General features: G+C 38.0%; 4 protein-coding genes across 4 annotated transcripts; all 4 read left to right on the top strand.

Annotated features, from left to right (window-relative positions):
- The first annotated feature begins 271 nt into the window (after positions 1–271).
- Positions 272–1,843, top strand: LOC149025045 (putative 2-oxoglutarate-dependent dioxygenase AOP1). Its single transcript, XM_089143059.1, has 3 exons — positions 272–754; positions 891–1,215; positions 1,313–1,843. Exons 1-3 carry the CDS (start codon positions 366–368, stop codon positions 1,550–1,552), a joined length of 954 nt encoding a protein of 317 aa, XP_088999185.1. The 5' UTR covers positions 272–365; the 3' UTR covers positions 1,553–1,843.
- Positions 1,844–5,686: 3,843 nt separating this feature from the next.
- LOC149025044 (putative 2-oxoglutarate-dependent dioxygenase AOP1) lies at positions 5,687–6,876 on the top strand. The gene is made up of 3 exons (XM_089143058.1): positions 5,687–6,078; positions 6,218–6,545; positions 6,637–6,876. The coding sequence occupies exons 1-3, from the start codon at positions 5,687–5,689 to the stop codon at positions 6,874–6,876; spliced, it is 960 nt and encodes a 319-aa protein (XP_088999184.1).
- Positions 6,877–10,656: 3,780 nt separating this feature from the next.
- On the top strand, positions 10,657–12,406 carry LOC149025043 (putative 2-oxoglutarate-dependent dioxygenase AOP1). The gene is made up of 3 exons (XM_089143057.1): positions 10,657–11,207; positions 11,348–11,681; positions 11,950–12,406. The coding sequence occupies exons 1-3, from the start codon at positions 10,819–10,821 to the stop codon at positions 12,193–12,195; spliced, it is 969 nt and encodes a 322-aa protein (XP_088999183.1). The 5' UTR covers positions 10,657–10,818; the 3' UTR covers positions 12,196–12,406.
- A 1,492-nt stretch (positions 12,407–13,898) lies between these two features.
- LOC149025042 (putative 2-oxoglutarate-dependent dioxygenase AOP1) lies at positions 13,899–15,089 on the top strand. Its single transcript, XM_089143056.1, has 3 exons — positions 13,899–14,290; positions 14,430–14,757; positions 14,850–15,089. Exons 1-3 carry the CDS (start codon positions 13,899–13,901, stop codon positions 15,087–15,089), a joined length of 960 nt encoding a protein of 319 aa, XP_088999182.1.
- The last annotated feature ends 1,719 nt before the right edge of the window (positions 15,090–16,808 follow it).

Genomic DNA, 16,808 nt, shown 5'->3' with positions numbered 1-16,808 from the left:
CGAGGGAGATCGAAATCTCGACCTTCCGTTTTACACAAGTGGGTTTTCATCTCTTGGCAAAACAAACTGTCGAGATTGAAATTTCGGTCAACTTTTCAATCTCAACCGTAGGTTACAAGTGTTGCGCATTAATTATGCAACACCCAAGCCAAATTTGCTTTTTCTAGTCAAAATTCCTAAGTGAGCCCCTCCTAATATTGTGGAGAGATGTGAAGGGAGTACAAGCCTCTACCGTGTTGAAAAGATGTTCAATTAACGTATGCCAATCACTTTGTATCATTGTATAAAGAGGAGCGAGCTAGCTAGCTATTGGTACCTCATTCATACTTACGGGCAGCAATTGCTAAGGAACTCGCTAGAGAGAGATGGATTTAGATTGTTGTGAAGGAGAGATACAGATTCCGTATTTTGATCTTGCAAAGGATCTTTGGGAATCAAAACAAGGAAGTGAAGAATGGAAGGAATTGTGTGGGAAAGTGAGAAAAGCATCTGAAGACTATGGCTTATTCATGGTGAGGTATGATGGGGTTCCCACAGAGCTACGTGAAGAAATGTTCATGGTAATGAAGGACGTGTTTGATCTTCCATCGGAGACCAAAAAGAAGAACACAAGTTCAAAACCTCTGCGTGGTTACCTTGGCGAGTTAGAGGCGATTCCTTTGTACGAGAGTCTTGCCATCGATGACGCGCACCATCTCGTCTCAGCTCAAGCTTTTGCAGAGCTCATGTGGCCCCATGGAAATCCAGCTTTCAGGTGAGTTACTCAAAAGCTTTATTTCTCCTCGATTTCAATCTTTTCTTGCCGTCAACCTAACATAGTGGAGGATTGCTGCATGGGAGAAACTAGGAACGTTTGCTAATATTTGGCAGCTTGTTTGGTGTGTTAATAGCCGAACTGTAAGCGACATGACCCAGAAGATACATGAACTGGAACTACTGATACGGAGAATGGTAGTAGAGAGCTACGGTGTTTCTTCATGTTTCGATGCATTTGTAGAGATGTCACACCCTATCTTACGTTTGATGAAATATAAACCACCACCGGCTACGGACAATGCTGCCATTGGCCTGCTAACCCACACAGACAAGAGCATGATAACCATTCTGTGCCAAGGCGAAGTGAATGGTTTCGAGTTCCTCACGAAACAAGGCCAGTGGTTCCGCGTATCACCCATGCAAGGTTATTTCCTTGTGGTCGTCGGTGAGATGCTCAAGGTACCCATTAATGGTGTATTAATTTATTGCAATTTAATGGCAGAGATCATATCATTAAATTGTGGTTGATGATGATAAATTAATTATATATGTGTAGGTGTGGAGCAACGGGAGAGTTCATGCAGTGGAACACAGGGTGGTGATGAGGGGAGAAAGAGAGAGGTATACGTTTGCAGTGTTTTCAGCACCAAAGGATGAGGAATTGGTTGAGGTGGCCAAAGATCTGGTGAACGTCGACAAACCTGGTCTCTTCCGGCCCTTTAAGTACACCGATTATGTCAACTATATTACCACTGAGCACAGCAGAGACGCCCTTGAAAAATTTGCTGGCGTTTGACCCTGCCCTTCTATCTCTCTCAAGTGTCGCTCTTTCTGAGTCCATTCGTATAGTTACAGTTACAATAATGTCTTCTGTGTTTCACTTTTCAGTTCCTTGGTTTTCTGAAGCATCCACTCTCTCTCTCTCTCTCTCTCATGTATGTAGTTAATTTATTAAGTACAATCACCTCGCTTTGTTCTCATTACTAAGGGACCGGTAATGATCTTTTCGTATCAATTTGATCTATGATTACATGATCGATGATTGTAAAATTTATTATTTGAGAAAATCAAAATACTTAAATCCTTGTACGTGTATTATATTGTTGGATCCTTTATCTTGAGTAGTTTTACAGATTTGGATGTTTTCTAGAATAGGAGTACATAACAACATCTGACGCACCCCAAAGATGAAAACCAGAATGTTTGGGACCTATATTATTCAAAAGAAAACCCAAGTTACATATATTCAAATAGATCATAACCATTCGAGTTACCAGATGAATCATGCATGCATATATCACGCACTTACAGCTATGTAAAGGTTATCCAGAAGACAACCATAAGAGAACCACATCACTGCATCCAAGGTGAGGAATGAGGTTAATGTAAATGGCATGAATTCCACGCTCTATATCTTTGTGTGGTTCACCTGCCTCTGTTGATTTATTAGTAAATCAGTTAAGAGTATACAAAACCAAATAAAGCTTTAAAGCTTTGGTATCGTGACATATCCATACCATAATCCTTAAGGGTGCCACAAGGACAAAAACTGAGAAGGCTATTCGCAAAGTAATCTAACAATCTAGACCTTACTATTTTCTGGGGCTACATATACAATCAGTTAAACGATCAAGTAGAAAGCTCCAGCTCTAGCATTTATGATTAGAAGCAGCATCAATAAGTTGAATTCTGGCGTTAAAACAACTCAAGGGATGATCTATAATAAAAAGGAGTCAGGTGCAACTACGCATAGAATTTATTTTGATACACTAGATCCGCTTGGTGCATAGATCAAGTAGATGAAAATTCAGAATGTCTCCGTCACACATTCGGTGAGGTTAATGGCCATAAGGTGATATGCACCCTCCTTCAGTAATGCATAAATATCCAAAGCATGAAGCTAAATAGACCGGCCAGATATGACAAAGATTGAAATCCTTCAGTTGATTTGTTCTTCAAAACCTTCCAAGATGTTGGCCTGCGTTGATGAAACAGAACAAGATATAATCATTTTATGATCTTCTATCCTCTGAGATAAAGGAATGCAAGAAATGAAAAATGAAAACCCTAAAAGAAAAAAACTAAAAATACTTACACTGAAGAAGCATGTAATCGTTTTGCACTCCTCCGCGCGTGCTCAGTGTTGTACGTTTGATTAAATCGTCATTGGACATTTTACCCATGTGCTAAAAACGATTTTAAGTGAAAAGAGACTCGGTTCGGTTTGCATTGGGCACCTTTTTTTTGTGGCGGTTTTATTAAACCGCCACTATTTAAACATGGGGTTTGGAGCATTGAAGCGAGGAAGCCCATCTCTTCTAGATGGGATGCTCTATTTCAAAACAACCAAAATGTGAAGCAGGGTTTAGCTGCTCAATTCTTCCTCCTAGCTCGCCGCTTTTGTTAATCGATATCATGATTACAGGGAAAGAAATTTCAATAATTTTGCCCCCAATTTTTTTGAGTATTTTTACCCAATAATTTTGGTAAATTTGATGCCTATCCTAATCTGATGCAAATATATGGTAAATTTGAATTATTTCCTAAAAATTATTCCATTTAAATTCCCTTACTAGTGACATTTAATATGTTACCTTATGAGGCCTACATCATTAGGACATAATTGGAACGATTATCAAATCACTCTAAAGATTCTTTTATAAGATTCATTAATAATTTAAATTGTTTCCATAAATTATTTCATGTATACACTCTTCCCTAATCACATTTGGCATGTTGATTTTGATAATTTAAATTATTTCTTAATAAATATTTCCATTTAAATCTCCTGCCTAGCCACATTTAATGTGTTACCTTCTAAGGCCTAAATCATTCGGACATAGTTGGAAAGATAAACCGACGATTCTATTACAAAATATATTCATAATTAAAGTTTCCATAAATTATTTCATGTATATATTCTTCCCTAAGGGCCTGTTTGGTTACATGAATCCAGAGATTTCAAATCTCTGGATTCATGAATCTGAGAATTATACCCGTTTGGTTGTAAAAATCTCTAGATTCATGAAATCTAGAGATTCACCTTTTTACACTAAAAACGCGAATCTGTAGATTTATAGGTAAGGGGTGAAATCCAGAGATTTCAAAAAAGCTATACATTTGCACATTCACAAAAATCATGTCGATCAAATAGTTTTTTAGGATGAATCCATAGATTTCATTCCACAACCAAACATCTAACTTTATAAATTATAACTCCATAGATTTGAAATCTATAGATTTGAAATCTCTAGATATTTGAAATCTCCAGACTCATGTAACCAAACAGGCCCTAACCACATTTGGCATGTTGATTTTTGAGGACTAGATCACTAGAATATAGTTGGTAAGATTCCTCATTAATCTTGATGATTTTGTTATAAAAAGTTTTTCTATTTATAAGTTATTCTATGTAGATTTTCTTCCGAATTACATTTAACACATTAACTTTTGAGTCTTGAATCATTGTGATAAAATTGGTAAGATTGTGATACAATCGCGAGAGAAATCGCCTAAAAAGTGCAAGAAATAGTATAAAAAGCACACAAATTTTTTTTTTCCCGAAATATCGCGATATTTTGCGATATCTGGTAAATATCGTTTTGCCCCCGGTTTCATTTCGCCAGGGGGGCGAAACTGACGAATTTCGCCGAAATTTCTTTCCATCATCATGAATGAGAAGCAAATGAAGAAGGACCAGGTTTAGATGGGGAGTAACCTACCACAGTACCACGGAGCTCAACTTCAGTACTACATAATAATTGTGCAGCACTCAAACAATTTAACCACGCCAGCCCTTCTTGCTCATGATAGCTGCCATCTTGATTTTTATCTGAAATTTATTTACACGGAAATCATCCTGGTTTTTTCTATTTGTTATTTTTTGAAGGCAAGCATTTCTGTTTTCGAATGTATTGCTTTTCTCTCGATGCTTGCCCCACCAAGAATATTGAGTTTTGGAAAGATTTGATGCTTCTACTTGCCATTTTGGGAATTGATTTCTTATTTGGTACAAAATGGAAACCTTTTGATAGGCTTCTGGGTGGAAATGATCATGATGACTCCTAGCATTCAAATATGTTTGAGGCAATGGTGCCACGCTTCTTTTTTTTTTATATGCATGAGGTTTCGTTTTAAATATGTTGTAATCAGATTGCCGAGCTGGATGCAAGCGATGTTAAACCGCAAATTGCTTGACTTTTTCATCAGTGCAAAGGAAAATTATTTCAAAAAAAGAAAAGAAAGGGTAATGCAAAATAAACGACTGATTGCATAGCTTTCACAACTGTATATCTTATTCATTTCAATGGAGTCCTCATAACCTCTAGAGTCTAGAGTAATATAAAGAAATTTATTCACATATAAATGAATGATTTGGCCCCTTATTTTGGGTGCTAGCTGGGCTAACCGGTCACATCCACAAAAAGGGGCGCCACCTCTCATCATTTCCCCCCCTTTTTGCCTTGGAGTGAGTCTCCACTTCACCTCTTGATTGATTTTAGGCATCGTACGGGCACTTGTACTGGAGTCACAGGTAAGCTTCCTTTACATACCATTTTGCCTTGGAGTGGGCCAAAATATTTTAGCCTTAACTCGCCCTCAACGCCAAAATCTTCAATCTAAACCCTATTTGAGTTTAGGGCGGGTCAAGGCAAAGCTTGCACCCTGATTAATAGATTTAGCAGATGAAGTGTATTTAGAAAAAAAAAAAAAAAAACTTCTAGAACGAACTAATTGAGGAAAACTTCGAAAAGTATTATGTCGGTTTAATGTTCTTTGAATTTGGTAAAAATCCCATTAATTACTTGGACACGAATCATATCCCTCACAAGTTGCTTCCCTTGCCTCCTGTATAAAGAGGATCTGGTACTGATTCTTAGTTCTTACTGACTAACATAGCTAAGGAATTAGAGAAATTAAGAAAGAGGAGATGGGTTTCAATTCGTGCGACGGAGAGATTCAGGTCCCATGTATTGATATTAAGAAGGAGCTGTTGGAATGGAAACAAGAAAGTGAAGAACGGAAGGAATTGTGCGGAAAAGTGAGAGAAGCATGTGAAGAGTATGGGTGTTTTGTGGCTAGGTATGATGGTGTCCCTAGGGAACTATGTGAAGAGATGTTCATGGCCATGAAGGATTTGTTTGATCTTCCAGTTGAGACCAAGCAGAAGAACTCTCGTCCCAAACCTTACCGTGGCTACCAATGTAATCCAGAGGTGGCTCCTCTGATGTATGAGAGTTTAGGCATCGAGGAGCCACACTGCCTTGAAGCAGCTCAAGCTTTTACAGAACTCATGTGGCCACAGGGAAATCCAGCTTTCTGGTGAGTGAAACAAAAAGAAGTTAATCTGTTCCATTATTAATGTATTTACATATTTGGTTCGATCTCCTTCAAATCATTCTGTGTTAGTTTATCTTATGACAACATTTGGCTTGTTTGGTGTTTCTGGGCTTGTTAATAGCCGGATTTTACAGATCATGAGTGGAAAGATGCAAGAACTGCAGCTGTTAATTCTGAGAATGATACTAGAGAGTTATGGTATCCCATCGTACTTGGATGCAGTTGAACAGAGCGCCCACTATGTCTTGCGTTTGGCAAGCTATAAACCATCACCTCCAGGCGACAATGAAGGCCGCCAAAGCCTGTGGGCGCACAGAGACAGGAGCTTCATCACAGTTTTGTTCCAGAACCAAGCGAACGGCTTTGAGTTGCTCACAAAACAAGGCCACTGGCACCAGCTGACACCCATGCAAGGCTCTTTTGTTGTCATCGTTGGTGAGATGATGAAGGTATTCGCTTTAAGGACCTTTAGTAATTAATTCATTTAGCCATGCATGGCGTGTAGCACATACTAATCATCTTGTGGTACAAACCATGTAGGTGTTGAGCAACGGGAGACTTCATGCAGTGGAACACAGGGTGGTGATGAGGGGAGACACAGAGAGGTACTCGTGTATTCAGTTTGCAACGCCCAAGGATGGAGAAGTAATTCAGGTGGCCAGTGAGCTGGTGGATGAAGAACACCCTCTTGTCTATCGACCCTTCAAGTACATGGATTATGCCAAGTATTTCAAATCCAACCCTAGCAAAAACGCCCTGGAGATCTATGCTGGTGTTTGATTCCATCTGTTCCTAATTTATGTGGTCACGCAGCAAGTATAAGACAATAAAATCAATAAAATATTTACTATAAAATAAAATTATCTGATTGGTGCGACAAATTTTCTTTGTTGATGTTGGAGAAGAGATCGATAATCGCTCTATCTTCAAGTATAAACGTATAAATGAGTTGAGTCATGGAAAAACGTACTTTCCTTAAAATATTTTTAGTTAAGCTATGGCGTCCTCACCCCCATGATAAAGTAATTCCCTTATCCGAATGGCATATGCACTCCGAAGGAAACTTTCAAATAATGTCTAAAAGTAGTACTCACAAATTCATCTGTATATAAAACAGACATACTTCGACAAGAAAATTAACAAACACCTGGATAAAAAAAATACAACACCCCTCGATAAGGGTGTCAAAACCTAATTCGAACAATTAAAACCGGACTGTTATAGCCCAAACCGACCCGAATCAAAGCTTAATGGGTTGTGTTTGGACTGAACAACCTCAGCCCGCATTGGTTCGGGCTAGGCTGGGCTAGCCCATGTGTGCCCCACTAGCCCGAACAGTTTGGCCCCAATCCAACCCATTATAAATAAATAAAATAAATTTAATTTAAATGTAAAGGACATGAAAACTCCTAAGTATTCATTTGTTTTCCTTAATTGTTTTGCTTTGGAATATGCAAACAACAAGCCAGCCAAAGCCTTTACCATTTGGAAGATGGACTTAGTAAATATTTAGCAAGAGTATTATCATTTGAAAATATTTTAATGCTTTATTTTAATCCATTTTTACAAGTGTCAAGAAGGGGGAGGAGAATAAGCAGAGACATTAACCCACTAAAATTCATCAAGATGCCAACTTTATTTTGTGTATTACTTCTATAATTTTTACTTCTTCGTAGAGTTTTTTTTTTTTTTTTTTAACACCCAACATAAGAGACTTGGAGAGAATTTAATGCTTATATGTGTTTACATGTTCTTGATAAATTCCACACATCAACAAAGTACTCAAAACATACCGCTAGTAAACCCAAACCCAAACCGTTAATAAACCCAATTCTAAACCGTTAGCACAAACCGTTAGTTAGCTTGAACCCGAACCCATAATGTTCCATGTTTGGGCTTGAGTGTTTTTCAGCCTGAAACCGTTAGGCCCAACCCGAACCGTTGACACCCCTACCCCTCGAGGTAGGATGTTGTTTGGGTAGTGTATTTGATGTTGTATAGTTCGTGGTATCCACCGTTGGATACTTTGTCACAATTGTTCTACTACATTTTAATCGCTCAAAATTTTGTTCAATTTATTTTAAAGAAAAAAAATGTTTTTTCCTTTTCAATTGATTATACGTACACTTGGTGTTTTGAGCAATTGAAATTTAAAGAAATTCACTTGGTGTTCATCCAACGGTGTGCACAAGTAGTATAACATCAGATGCACTACCCAAGCAAAATCCCTCGAAGTATCACACATGCACAACTAGAGAGAGAGAGTTGGATTCTTCACTTGTTAGACTATTATTGGTGCATAAAAGCAAAGAACGAAGTTTCGGCAAATTTCGCCGTTTCGCACTTGGGCGAACTAGGCGAAACCGGCGAAATTCGCCGAAATGTCGCCGATTTTTAAACAATATCTCGATCATTTGCCTTTGTGAATATTTAATTGAACATTACCCAAACATCCCTACCCCCATTAATAATTAACTAAATAAAGTGGCAGGAAGCACGTGGAGTGTATTATGTAAGATGATTTTTTAATTTAAATAATAAAATATATAAAACCCAACAGGCAAGCACGTGAAGACGTGATGTTTAAGTTATCTTTTCAATTTAAGTAATAGAAAAAGTAAAAAAAAACCCCAAACGAAATATCTCACCGCCATTCTTCTTCTCTCTGGTCGCGTCACCGTCTCTGAGCTCCGTTCCTCTTTGCTCTGGTCGCATATCCAGGCTTCCATTAGGCTTCAGGGAAGTTGCTGTCGTCGTCGAATTCATTTGGTCAGCCATTTGAGCTTAATCGATTTCGTATCATACTCTTCTTCAAGCTTCTAGTATAGATTTAAAGCATTTTTCTGGATTTTTTTTCTTACATTCCGTCGCCGTGAGATTTCATTGTGGTTTTTTGTAGTTTTGCCTTCTGCAGGTGTATATCTCTTCTTCACCGCAGAAAGCTTGACTGATTTGCATCAGTTTGTTAATTTTGAGTTTTGCTGTTACTCTTTCAACTTTCAAATTCGTCGACTTCTGCGAAGTTTTACGAATTTTCGCCAGTTCGCCGGCAAATCGACCATTTTTCGGCGATTTTCCGGCGACTTTTGAAAATATCGATTTCGGTGGGTTTTTTATTTCGCTAGTCTTCGAACCAGGCGAAATTCGCCGAAATATAGTTCCTTGCATAAAAGTATACTTTTTTCCTAAATATATGATGGAAAAGTGTAAAAAGAACACTAAAATTAATACCTTTAAAGGTATGACATGCAATAGTCCAATGACGGTCCATAGGACCTTCCTCGATCTATTTTTTTAATTTTTAATCACTCTTTCTATGTATTTGTTTCATTGTGAATGTTTATAGGCTTTAGGTAGTTTTTGAATTCTCAAAAAATTGATAACCCATGGTCTGATGGAAGATGAAACTAACCCACATTCCATCGAAATTTGTCAAAAACAAGGGTCCTTGATAACTTAGGGAATACCTAGATATGATAATTCAACCCAGCTAATATTATTATTGGAATAGAGTTGGTAGATATTGCTTGCAACACTACCCTTTTCAGACTACATTTTTAGACGGATAACTTTAATTATATGGTGGGCTTTCACCCCTGGTGTTAAAGAAATTCAAACTTTTGATCTCATACTCACTAGAACCAAAGTTTATCTGAAAAACTCCCACGTAGATCATGATGGGCAGTGTTGGATTTGCCTCACGAGCTAAGTCTAGCTATTTTGTAAGTTATATGAAAAAGACATTTTATGTTCAGAGGGAGTTTGGCCATTCTAGTACATCATATTGAGTATTAGGTTAGAAATCTTGGACGTAGTAGGGATTCTATGGGACCAATGTCCATTTTTCGTCATAATAAAGGAACTTCAAGAACTGGGAATCCATTTTATCGAAATTAAAGGAAAAGGGCATCAAAGGAGAAGTCAACTTTGAAGGGAAGTTAGCTTTCTCTCATTCGTCCTCATATAATAATTAAAACATACACATAAACTAGGTTCATGACAACCTAAGGCTATTACCGTTACAACGTCAACCCTGGATTCAAGCGATAATCACGTTCAATTAAAATGGTTTGTAATTAGGTTTAGTGACGCGAAGGCATTTCTCATGCCAAGGATTAAAGGGTAAGATATCAGAAATAGAACGAAAATAAACAAATTAATATTTTGCCTATGTCCATACATGGTTGTCTTAATATATAATAGTTTAACCTAGCTAATTCAATTTTCTTCACTACTAATGCACCAATATAAATAAATAATATAATATAATACAATATAATTAACATAAAAACAAGTAAAGATAAATTAAAGAAGTCAACTGATCATGTGTTGTTCTTTTCTAGAAACACGCCATCATCTTAATTGAGTTTGGATCAATGTAGAAGTCTGTGCTTCTTCATATTTTTTTTATTACACATTAGAAATGGGATTCAGTAGCGGATGACTTCTGATTTTTCTTTTTGTAAAAAAATAAGAGGTCGGTCTCGCCTAATATGTGATAGAAATATATGAAGAGAGCTCAAATTTCTACCAATCATCTAAACTCTCTTCATTCTTGAAACCATCATCTGTCTGCCCATCCCCGCACTAGATGGTGAGGCCTGCCCGGGCGGAGAGGATCTGTTTGCATTAAGTTAATGTCTTTGTATCTCTATATAAAGAGGAGCTAGCTATTAGTACGTAGGGTATTCATCCTTATTGGCAGCAACTAGCTAGAGAGAGATGGATTTAGATCGTTGTGAAGGAGAGATACAGATTCCATATTTTCATCTTGCAAAGGATATTTGGGAATCAAAACAAGGTAGTGAAGAGTGGAAGGAATTGTGCGGGAAAGTGAGAAAAGCATCTGAAGAATATGGCGTATTCATGGTGAGGTATGATGGGGTTCCCACAGAGCTAAGTGAAGAAATGTTCATGGTCATGAAGGATGTGTTTGATCTTCCATTGGAGACCAAAAAGAAGAACACAAGTTCAAAACCTCTGCGTGGGTACCTTGGCGACTCAGAGTTGCTTCCTTTGTACGAGAGTCTTTGCATCGATGACGCTCACTGTCTCGACTCAGCTCAAGCTTTTGCAGAACTCATGTGGCCCCATGGAAATCCGGCTTTCAGGTGACCCATGCACGCACAACTTTGTTTTCAGTTGAACAAAGAATTGATAATCCATATTATAAGGAACGTTCGTTTGCTAATATTTGGCTGCTGGAACGTTCGTTTGCTAATATTTGGCTGCTTGTTTGGTGTGTTAACAGCCGAACTGTGAGCAGCATGACCAAGAAGATACATGAACTGGAACTACTGATCCGGAGAATGGTAGTAGAGAGCTACGGTCTTTCTTCATGCTTCGATGCTTTTGCAGAGAAGTCCCACTCTATCTTACGTTTGATGAAATATAAACCACCACCACCACCGACTAGCGACAATGCGGCGGCCATTGGCCTGCTAAACCACTCCGACAGGAGCATCATAACCATTCTGTGCCAAGACGAAGTAAATGGTTTGGAGATCCGTTCAAAACAAGGCCAGTGGTTCCGCGTTTCACCTGTGCCAGGCTCTTTCTTTGTCTTCATCGGTCAGATGCTCCAGGTTTACACAAACTCATCGATCACTATTACTGAAAAGAGTATTAAATAAAGACTATTTTCTTAATCCCATCTAGGAAAACGCAAAACCCTAATTTCCATGCGATTACAGTTTTACCCCTGTACAAATAGTTAATCCAAAACCCGTTTCAAGACGTACCCAAACCTATTAGTGTTATTTACTCATTATTAATGGTGTATTAATTACGTACATTGGTAGCAGAGATCATGAGTTGAAGTTGATGGTGATAAATTTGACTATACATATGTAGGTGTGGAGCAACGGCAGAGTTCATGCGGCGGAACACAGGGTGGTGATGAGGGGAGACAGAGAGAGGTATTCATTTGCAAACTTTGCAGCACCAAAGGATGAGGAAATGGTTGAGGTAGCTGATGAACTCGTGGACGTGAACAACCCTAGTCTCTTCCGGCCCTTCAAGTTTATCGATTATATGAAACATATTGCCTTTGATCGCTACTGCAGAAACGAACTTGAAAACTTTGCTGGCGTACTATGATCCTGATCCTGCCCTTCTATCTCTCTCAAGTGGTACCGTTATTCTTTCTAATTGAGTGCATCCGTATAGTTAGAAGAATTTCTCTTTCTATAGCTCTATGTAATGTTCTCAGTGTTCCTCACAGTTCCTTGGTTTTCTGAAGCATCTCTAACTGTTAAATGTAAAATCACCTAGCTCGCTGTGCTCTTATTACTAAGGATCTGTAATAATCTTTTCGTAGCAATTTGATCTACGATTAAATGATAATCTTAAGATTTTATTTAAGAATACCAAACACTTAAATCTTTGTTGCTGGGTCCTTTATCTTGATTAGTCTTACAAAGTTGCATGTTACCTAGAATAGGGTTACCCATGCAGTTTCAGTTCAGCAAACCTATTGTATCCAATTTGTGAACAATAGCTAGCAATTGAGAATTGAAGAGAACGAGCTCTCTTGGAACAGAGTGCACTCAGGAAGATCGAACGCTTTATTTGTAAAAGAGAGTAATGATAATATAAAACACACAAGGCTTAATAAGATAGGTTACAGTACACAAGCACTACTTGTTTTACCCCGGATACGTGTGAAACAGAACCTAATTAAGGCTTTATTTTCCTAGCAATTATATCTTTTGCGACTGAGTGTGACCCTTAGGTTGAACGGAGGTCGAACCCATTCTAGTTGGACTGGAATCTGTGCCCAGAGAGAAAAGAGAGAGCAGGCCGGTCAAGGTGATCACCTAACCACCTCTGAAGATTAAGTCATAATCAATTATAATACCATCTCGATGATTGGGTTTTAGAACTTTGAGCTGAGTAACTAGAGAACAATGGGAGAGTGATGGAAGGTAACATTAAATGAGGTAGAGGAGGGATATTTATAATAGAACTTGGATGATCGTGGTCATTGGATCATCTAGCTGGCTTGGATCTCCGAAGTGGTTCACACCTCGGACGTGAGAGTTGACGGTCCTGAAACATCGGCTTTAGCAGGTGGCAGTGGCAATCTAACAGGACAGTCCTTGCCATACGCAATCAACAATTCAGCAGGCAAGCTGCTTGAGCCAGATGGGCTGTCAAGTCAATGTATCTTTCCTATTAGGCATGGGTACGGAAGTATCCCTAGAGTCTAGGGCACATTCATGTTTGTTAGGAGAATTGCTTCCGTGTTAGAGAAGCTTCAATTTGGAGCTTCTTGTTGGTATATAAATTGTGTACCAAACACTCGGTTCAACACACTTTTACTGAACCAACATACTATTTTTATACCGGTTTACCATACATGATTTCGGCGACTTTTGTGCCAAACTTGGCAAATTGCACATAATTAGTGTGTTAGCATCATTGTCATACAACCCCAATATCCATAATTGTTATTATACTTATAAATCAACATTTACAATTTGGGATATATCATTAATGGATTAAACAGATGAAGTGTATCTAAAAAAAATAATCTAAAACGAACTAATTGAGGAAAATTCGAAAAGTATTATGTCGATTTAATATTCTTTAAATTTGGTAAAAATCCCATTAAATTTTGGTAAAAAAATCCCATTAATTACTTGGAAAACGAATCATATCCCTCACAATTAAGTTGCTTCCTTTTTCTCCTGAATAAGAGGAACTATTTGTTCAAAAAGAAACTAAAGAGGAACTGGTACTGATTCTTAGTTCTTACTGACTAACATAGCTAAGGAATTAGAGAAATTAAGAAAGAGGAGATGGGTTTCAATTCATGCGACGGAGAGATTCAGGTCCCATATATTGATATTAAGAAGGAGCTGTTGGAATCAAAACAAGGAAGTGAAGGACGGAAGGAATTGTGTGGAAAAGTGAGAGAAGCATGTGAAGAGTATGGGTGTTTTGTGGCGAGGTATGATGGTGTCCCTAGGGAACTACGTGAAGAGATGTTCATGGCCATGAAGGATTTGTTTGATCTTCCAGTTGAGACCAAGCAGAAGAACTCTCGTACCAAACCTTACCGTGGCTACCAATGTAATCCAGAGGTGGCTCCTCTTATGTATGAGAGTTTAGGCATCGAGGAGCCACACTGCCTTGAAGCAGCTCAAGCTTTTACAGAACTCATGTGGCTCCAGGGAAATCCATCTTTCTGGTGAGTGAAACAAAAAGAAGTTAATCTGTTCCATTATTAATGTATTTACATATTTGGTTCGATCTCCTTCAAATCATTCTGTGTTAGTTTATCTTATGACAACATTTGGCTTGTTTGGTGTTTCTGGGCTTGTTAATAGCCGGATTTTACATATCATGAGTGGAAAGATGCAAGAACTTGAGCTGTTAATTCTGAGAATGATACTAGAGAGTTATGGTATCCCATCATACTTGGATGCAGTTGAACAGAGCGTCCACTATGTCTTGCGTTTGGCAAGCTATAAACCATCACCTCCAGGCTACAATGAAGGCCGCCAAAGCCTGTGGTTTCACAGAGACAAGAGCTTCATCACAGTTTTGTTCCAGAACCAAGCGAACGGCTTTGAGTTGCTCACAAAACAAGGCCACTGGCACCAGCTGACACCCATGCAAGGCTCTTTTGTTGTCATCGTTGGTGAGATGTTGAAGGTATTCGCTTTAAGGACCTTTAGTAATTAATTCATATTAGCCATGCATGGCGTGTAGCACATACTAATCATCTTTTGGTACAAACCATGTAGGTGTTGAGCAACGGGAGACTTCATGCAGTGGAACACAGGGTGGTGATGAGGGAAGCCGCAGAGAGGTACTCGTGTATTCAGTTTGCAACGCCCAAGGATGGAGAAGTAATTCAGGTGGCCAGTGAGCTGGTGGATGAAGAACACCCTCTTGTCTATCGACCCTTCAAGTACATGGATTATTTCAAGTATTTCAACTCCAACCCCAGCAAAAACGCCCTCCAGATCTATGCTGGTGTGTGATTTCATCTGTTCCTAATTAATGTGGTCAGGCAGCAAGTATAACACAATTAAATCAATAAAATATTTACTAGAATAAAATAAAACTTATCAGATTGGTGCAACAAATTTTCTTTGTAGATGTCGAGAAGAGATCGATAACATCACTACGCATCTTCAAGTGTAAACACATAAATAAGTTGAGTCGTGGGAAAACATACTTTCCTTAAAGTATTTAAACCCCACCCCTTCATTGTGCAGATCGAGTTAAACCATTACATCCTCACCCCCAAGATAAAAGCATTCCCTGCATCCCAATGGCTTGCACTCCAAAGAAAACTACTTTCAAATAACGTCTAAAAGTAGTACTCACAAATTCATCTATATATAAAACACACATACTTCGGTAAGAAAACTAACAAACACCTTGATTTACATAGTCTATAATTCCCAATAATTAGCCATAGGAATTGTGACATTTGGCCATATAATATATGACAATCAATATTAAATCTTAGATTAGGAAATCACGTTAGCATCTACAAAAATTTCTCCTACCTTCTCTTTTCTTTTCTAATGCTGTTAAACCTCATGACGGATAAAGACTTAACTTTGACGTCACTGCAAAGCCTTACTTGACAGAGAAGAAGAGGGAGGGTGGGAAAAATATGATGAGATAATAAAGAAAAGATGATAGACTACAGACCCTTGAGATTACTGAATGAAATCATGTAGACTGGATTTTCCATGTCACATGATTACCTTTTTTTTTTGTTTTTTGTTTTGGTTTTCAAACCCGGTTTCCAAGGCTTTGCCCTGACTAATCCGGTGTTCGACTTGGGCCTTTGTGAGAAAAGAGGAGAGGAAGTAGGAGAAATTGTGGAGATACTAATGTGATTTCCTAATCTAAGATTTAATATATATTGATTGTCGATATTAAAGCCATATGTCACAATCCCTATGGCTCATTGTAGGGAATTACAAACAAATTAAATTCTAGACACCTCCTTTATATAGAACAAGAAGAGACACTTACAAATAAAGTTTAACATCTAAATGTAGGAACTCTGTTTCAGTTTGAATCCACGCTTGACGCTTCAACATTTGTATTTATAATTTTGAATTACAATAGAATTACAATTTCGACTCTTTAAGTTTTTTGTTGGTGATATACTTTAATCATAACTCAAACCCCTCTTGATCAATTGAGAATAAAGTTGGTTAATTATGATGAATTTGAAAGCAATTTTGTTACACTCTCCCACAAGCAAAATGATCAGTTGCACACCATGAGCTTGTCTCATAGAAGTAGTTCAGGTGGACTCTGAGCTAGTAGATGAAGAACACCCTCTTCTCTTCCGGCCTTTAAGTACATGGATTATATCACTTATTTCAAGTACATGGATTATGTCAATTATTTCAACTCTAAAGCTAGTAAAAACGTACACCCTGGAGATCTATGCTGGTGTGTGATCCCATGTTTCTCTTCATGTGGCTACCAAAAAAAAATCTGGTTACTTAGTAATGTCTAAAAGAGTGACATTGATTTTCTCTTTCTTAATCAAGGTCTCCCAAATTCATTTATTCAATGCATAGTGCCCAACGTTAAAAAATAAAAGGAAAAATGAGAGATAGAAACGACAAAGATTAGTGTTGCATACTTAAGTATCTACATTAGAGAAATGAGATAGACTTCTAAGTTCTAACACGGCAAAAGAAATCAATGGAGTTAGAAATGTGTTT

The sequence above is a fragment of the Hakea prostrata genome, chromosome 2 (genome assembly GCF_041222555.1).
Source record: "Hakea prostrata isolate BN-2017 chromosome 2, UWA_Hpros_2, whole genome shotgun sequence".
Taxonomy (NCBI): domain Eukaryota; kingdom Viridiplantae; phylum Streptophyta; class Magnoliopsida; order Proteales; family Proteaceae; genus Hakea; species Hakea prostrata.
This window is presented reverse-complemented; position numbering and strand designations above follow the sequence as displayed.

Bases quoted from the DNA above. Each gene is read 5' to 3' on its own strand.
- LOC149025045 (XM_089143059.1), top strand. From the start codon at position 366: ATGGATTTAGATTGTTGTGAAGGAGAGATACAGATTCCGTATTTTGAT. The intron at 755-890 runs GTGAGTTACTCA...GTGTGTTAATAG, and splicing joins CATGGAAATCCAGCTTTCAG to CCGAACTGTAAGCGACATGA. The intron at 1,216-1,312 runs GTACCCATTAAT...ATATATGTGTAG, and splicing joins TCGTCGGTGAGATGCTCAAG to GTGTGGAGCAACGGGAGAGT.
- LOC149025044 (XM_089143058.1), top strand. From the start codon at position 5,687: ATGGGTTTCAATTCGTGCGACGGAGAGATTCAGGTCCCATGTATTGAT. The intron at 6,079-6,217 runs GTGAGTGAAACA...GCTTGTTAATAG, and splicing joins CAGGGAAATCCAGCTTTCTG to CCGGATTTTACAGATCATGA. The intron at 6,546-6,636 runs GTATTCGCTTTA...CAAACCATGTAG, and splicing joins TCGTTGGTGAGATGATGAAG to GTGTTGAGCAACGGGAGACT.
- LOC149025042 (XM_089143056.1), top strand. From the start codon at position 13,899: ATGGGTTTCAATTCATGCGACGGAGAGATTCAGGTCCCATATATTGAT. The intron at 14,291-14,429 runs GTGAGTGAAACA...GCTTGTTAATAG, and splicing joins CAGGGAAATCCATCTTTCTG to CCGGATTTTACATATCATGA. The intron at 14,758-14,849 runs GTATTCGCTTTA...CAAACCATGTAG, and splicing joins TCGTTGGTGAGATGTTGAAG to GTGTTGAGCAACGGGAGACT.
- LOC149025043 (XM_089143057.1), top strand. From the start codon at position 10,819: ATGGATTTAGATCGTTGTGAAGGAGAGATACAGATTCCATATTTTCAT. The intron at 11,208-11,347 runs GTGACCCATGCA...GTGTGTTAACAG, and splicing joins CATGGAAATCCGGCTTTCAG to CCGAACTGTGAGCAGCATGA. The intron at 11,682-11,949 runs GTTTACACAAAC...ATACATATGTAG, and splicing joins TCATCGGTCAGATGCTCCAG to GTGTGGAGCAACGGCAGAGT.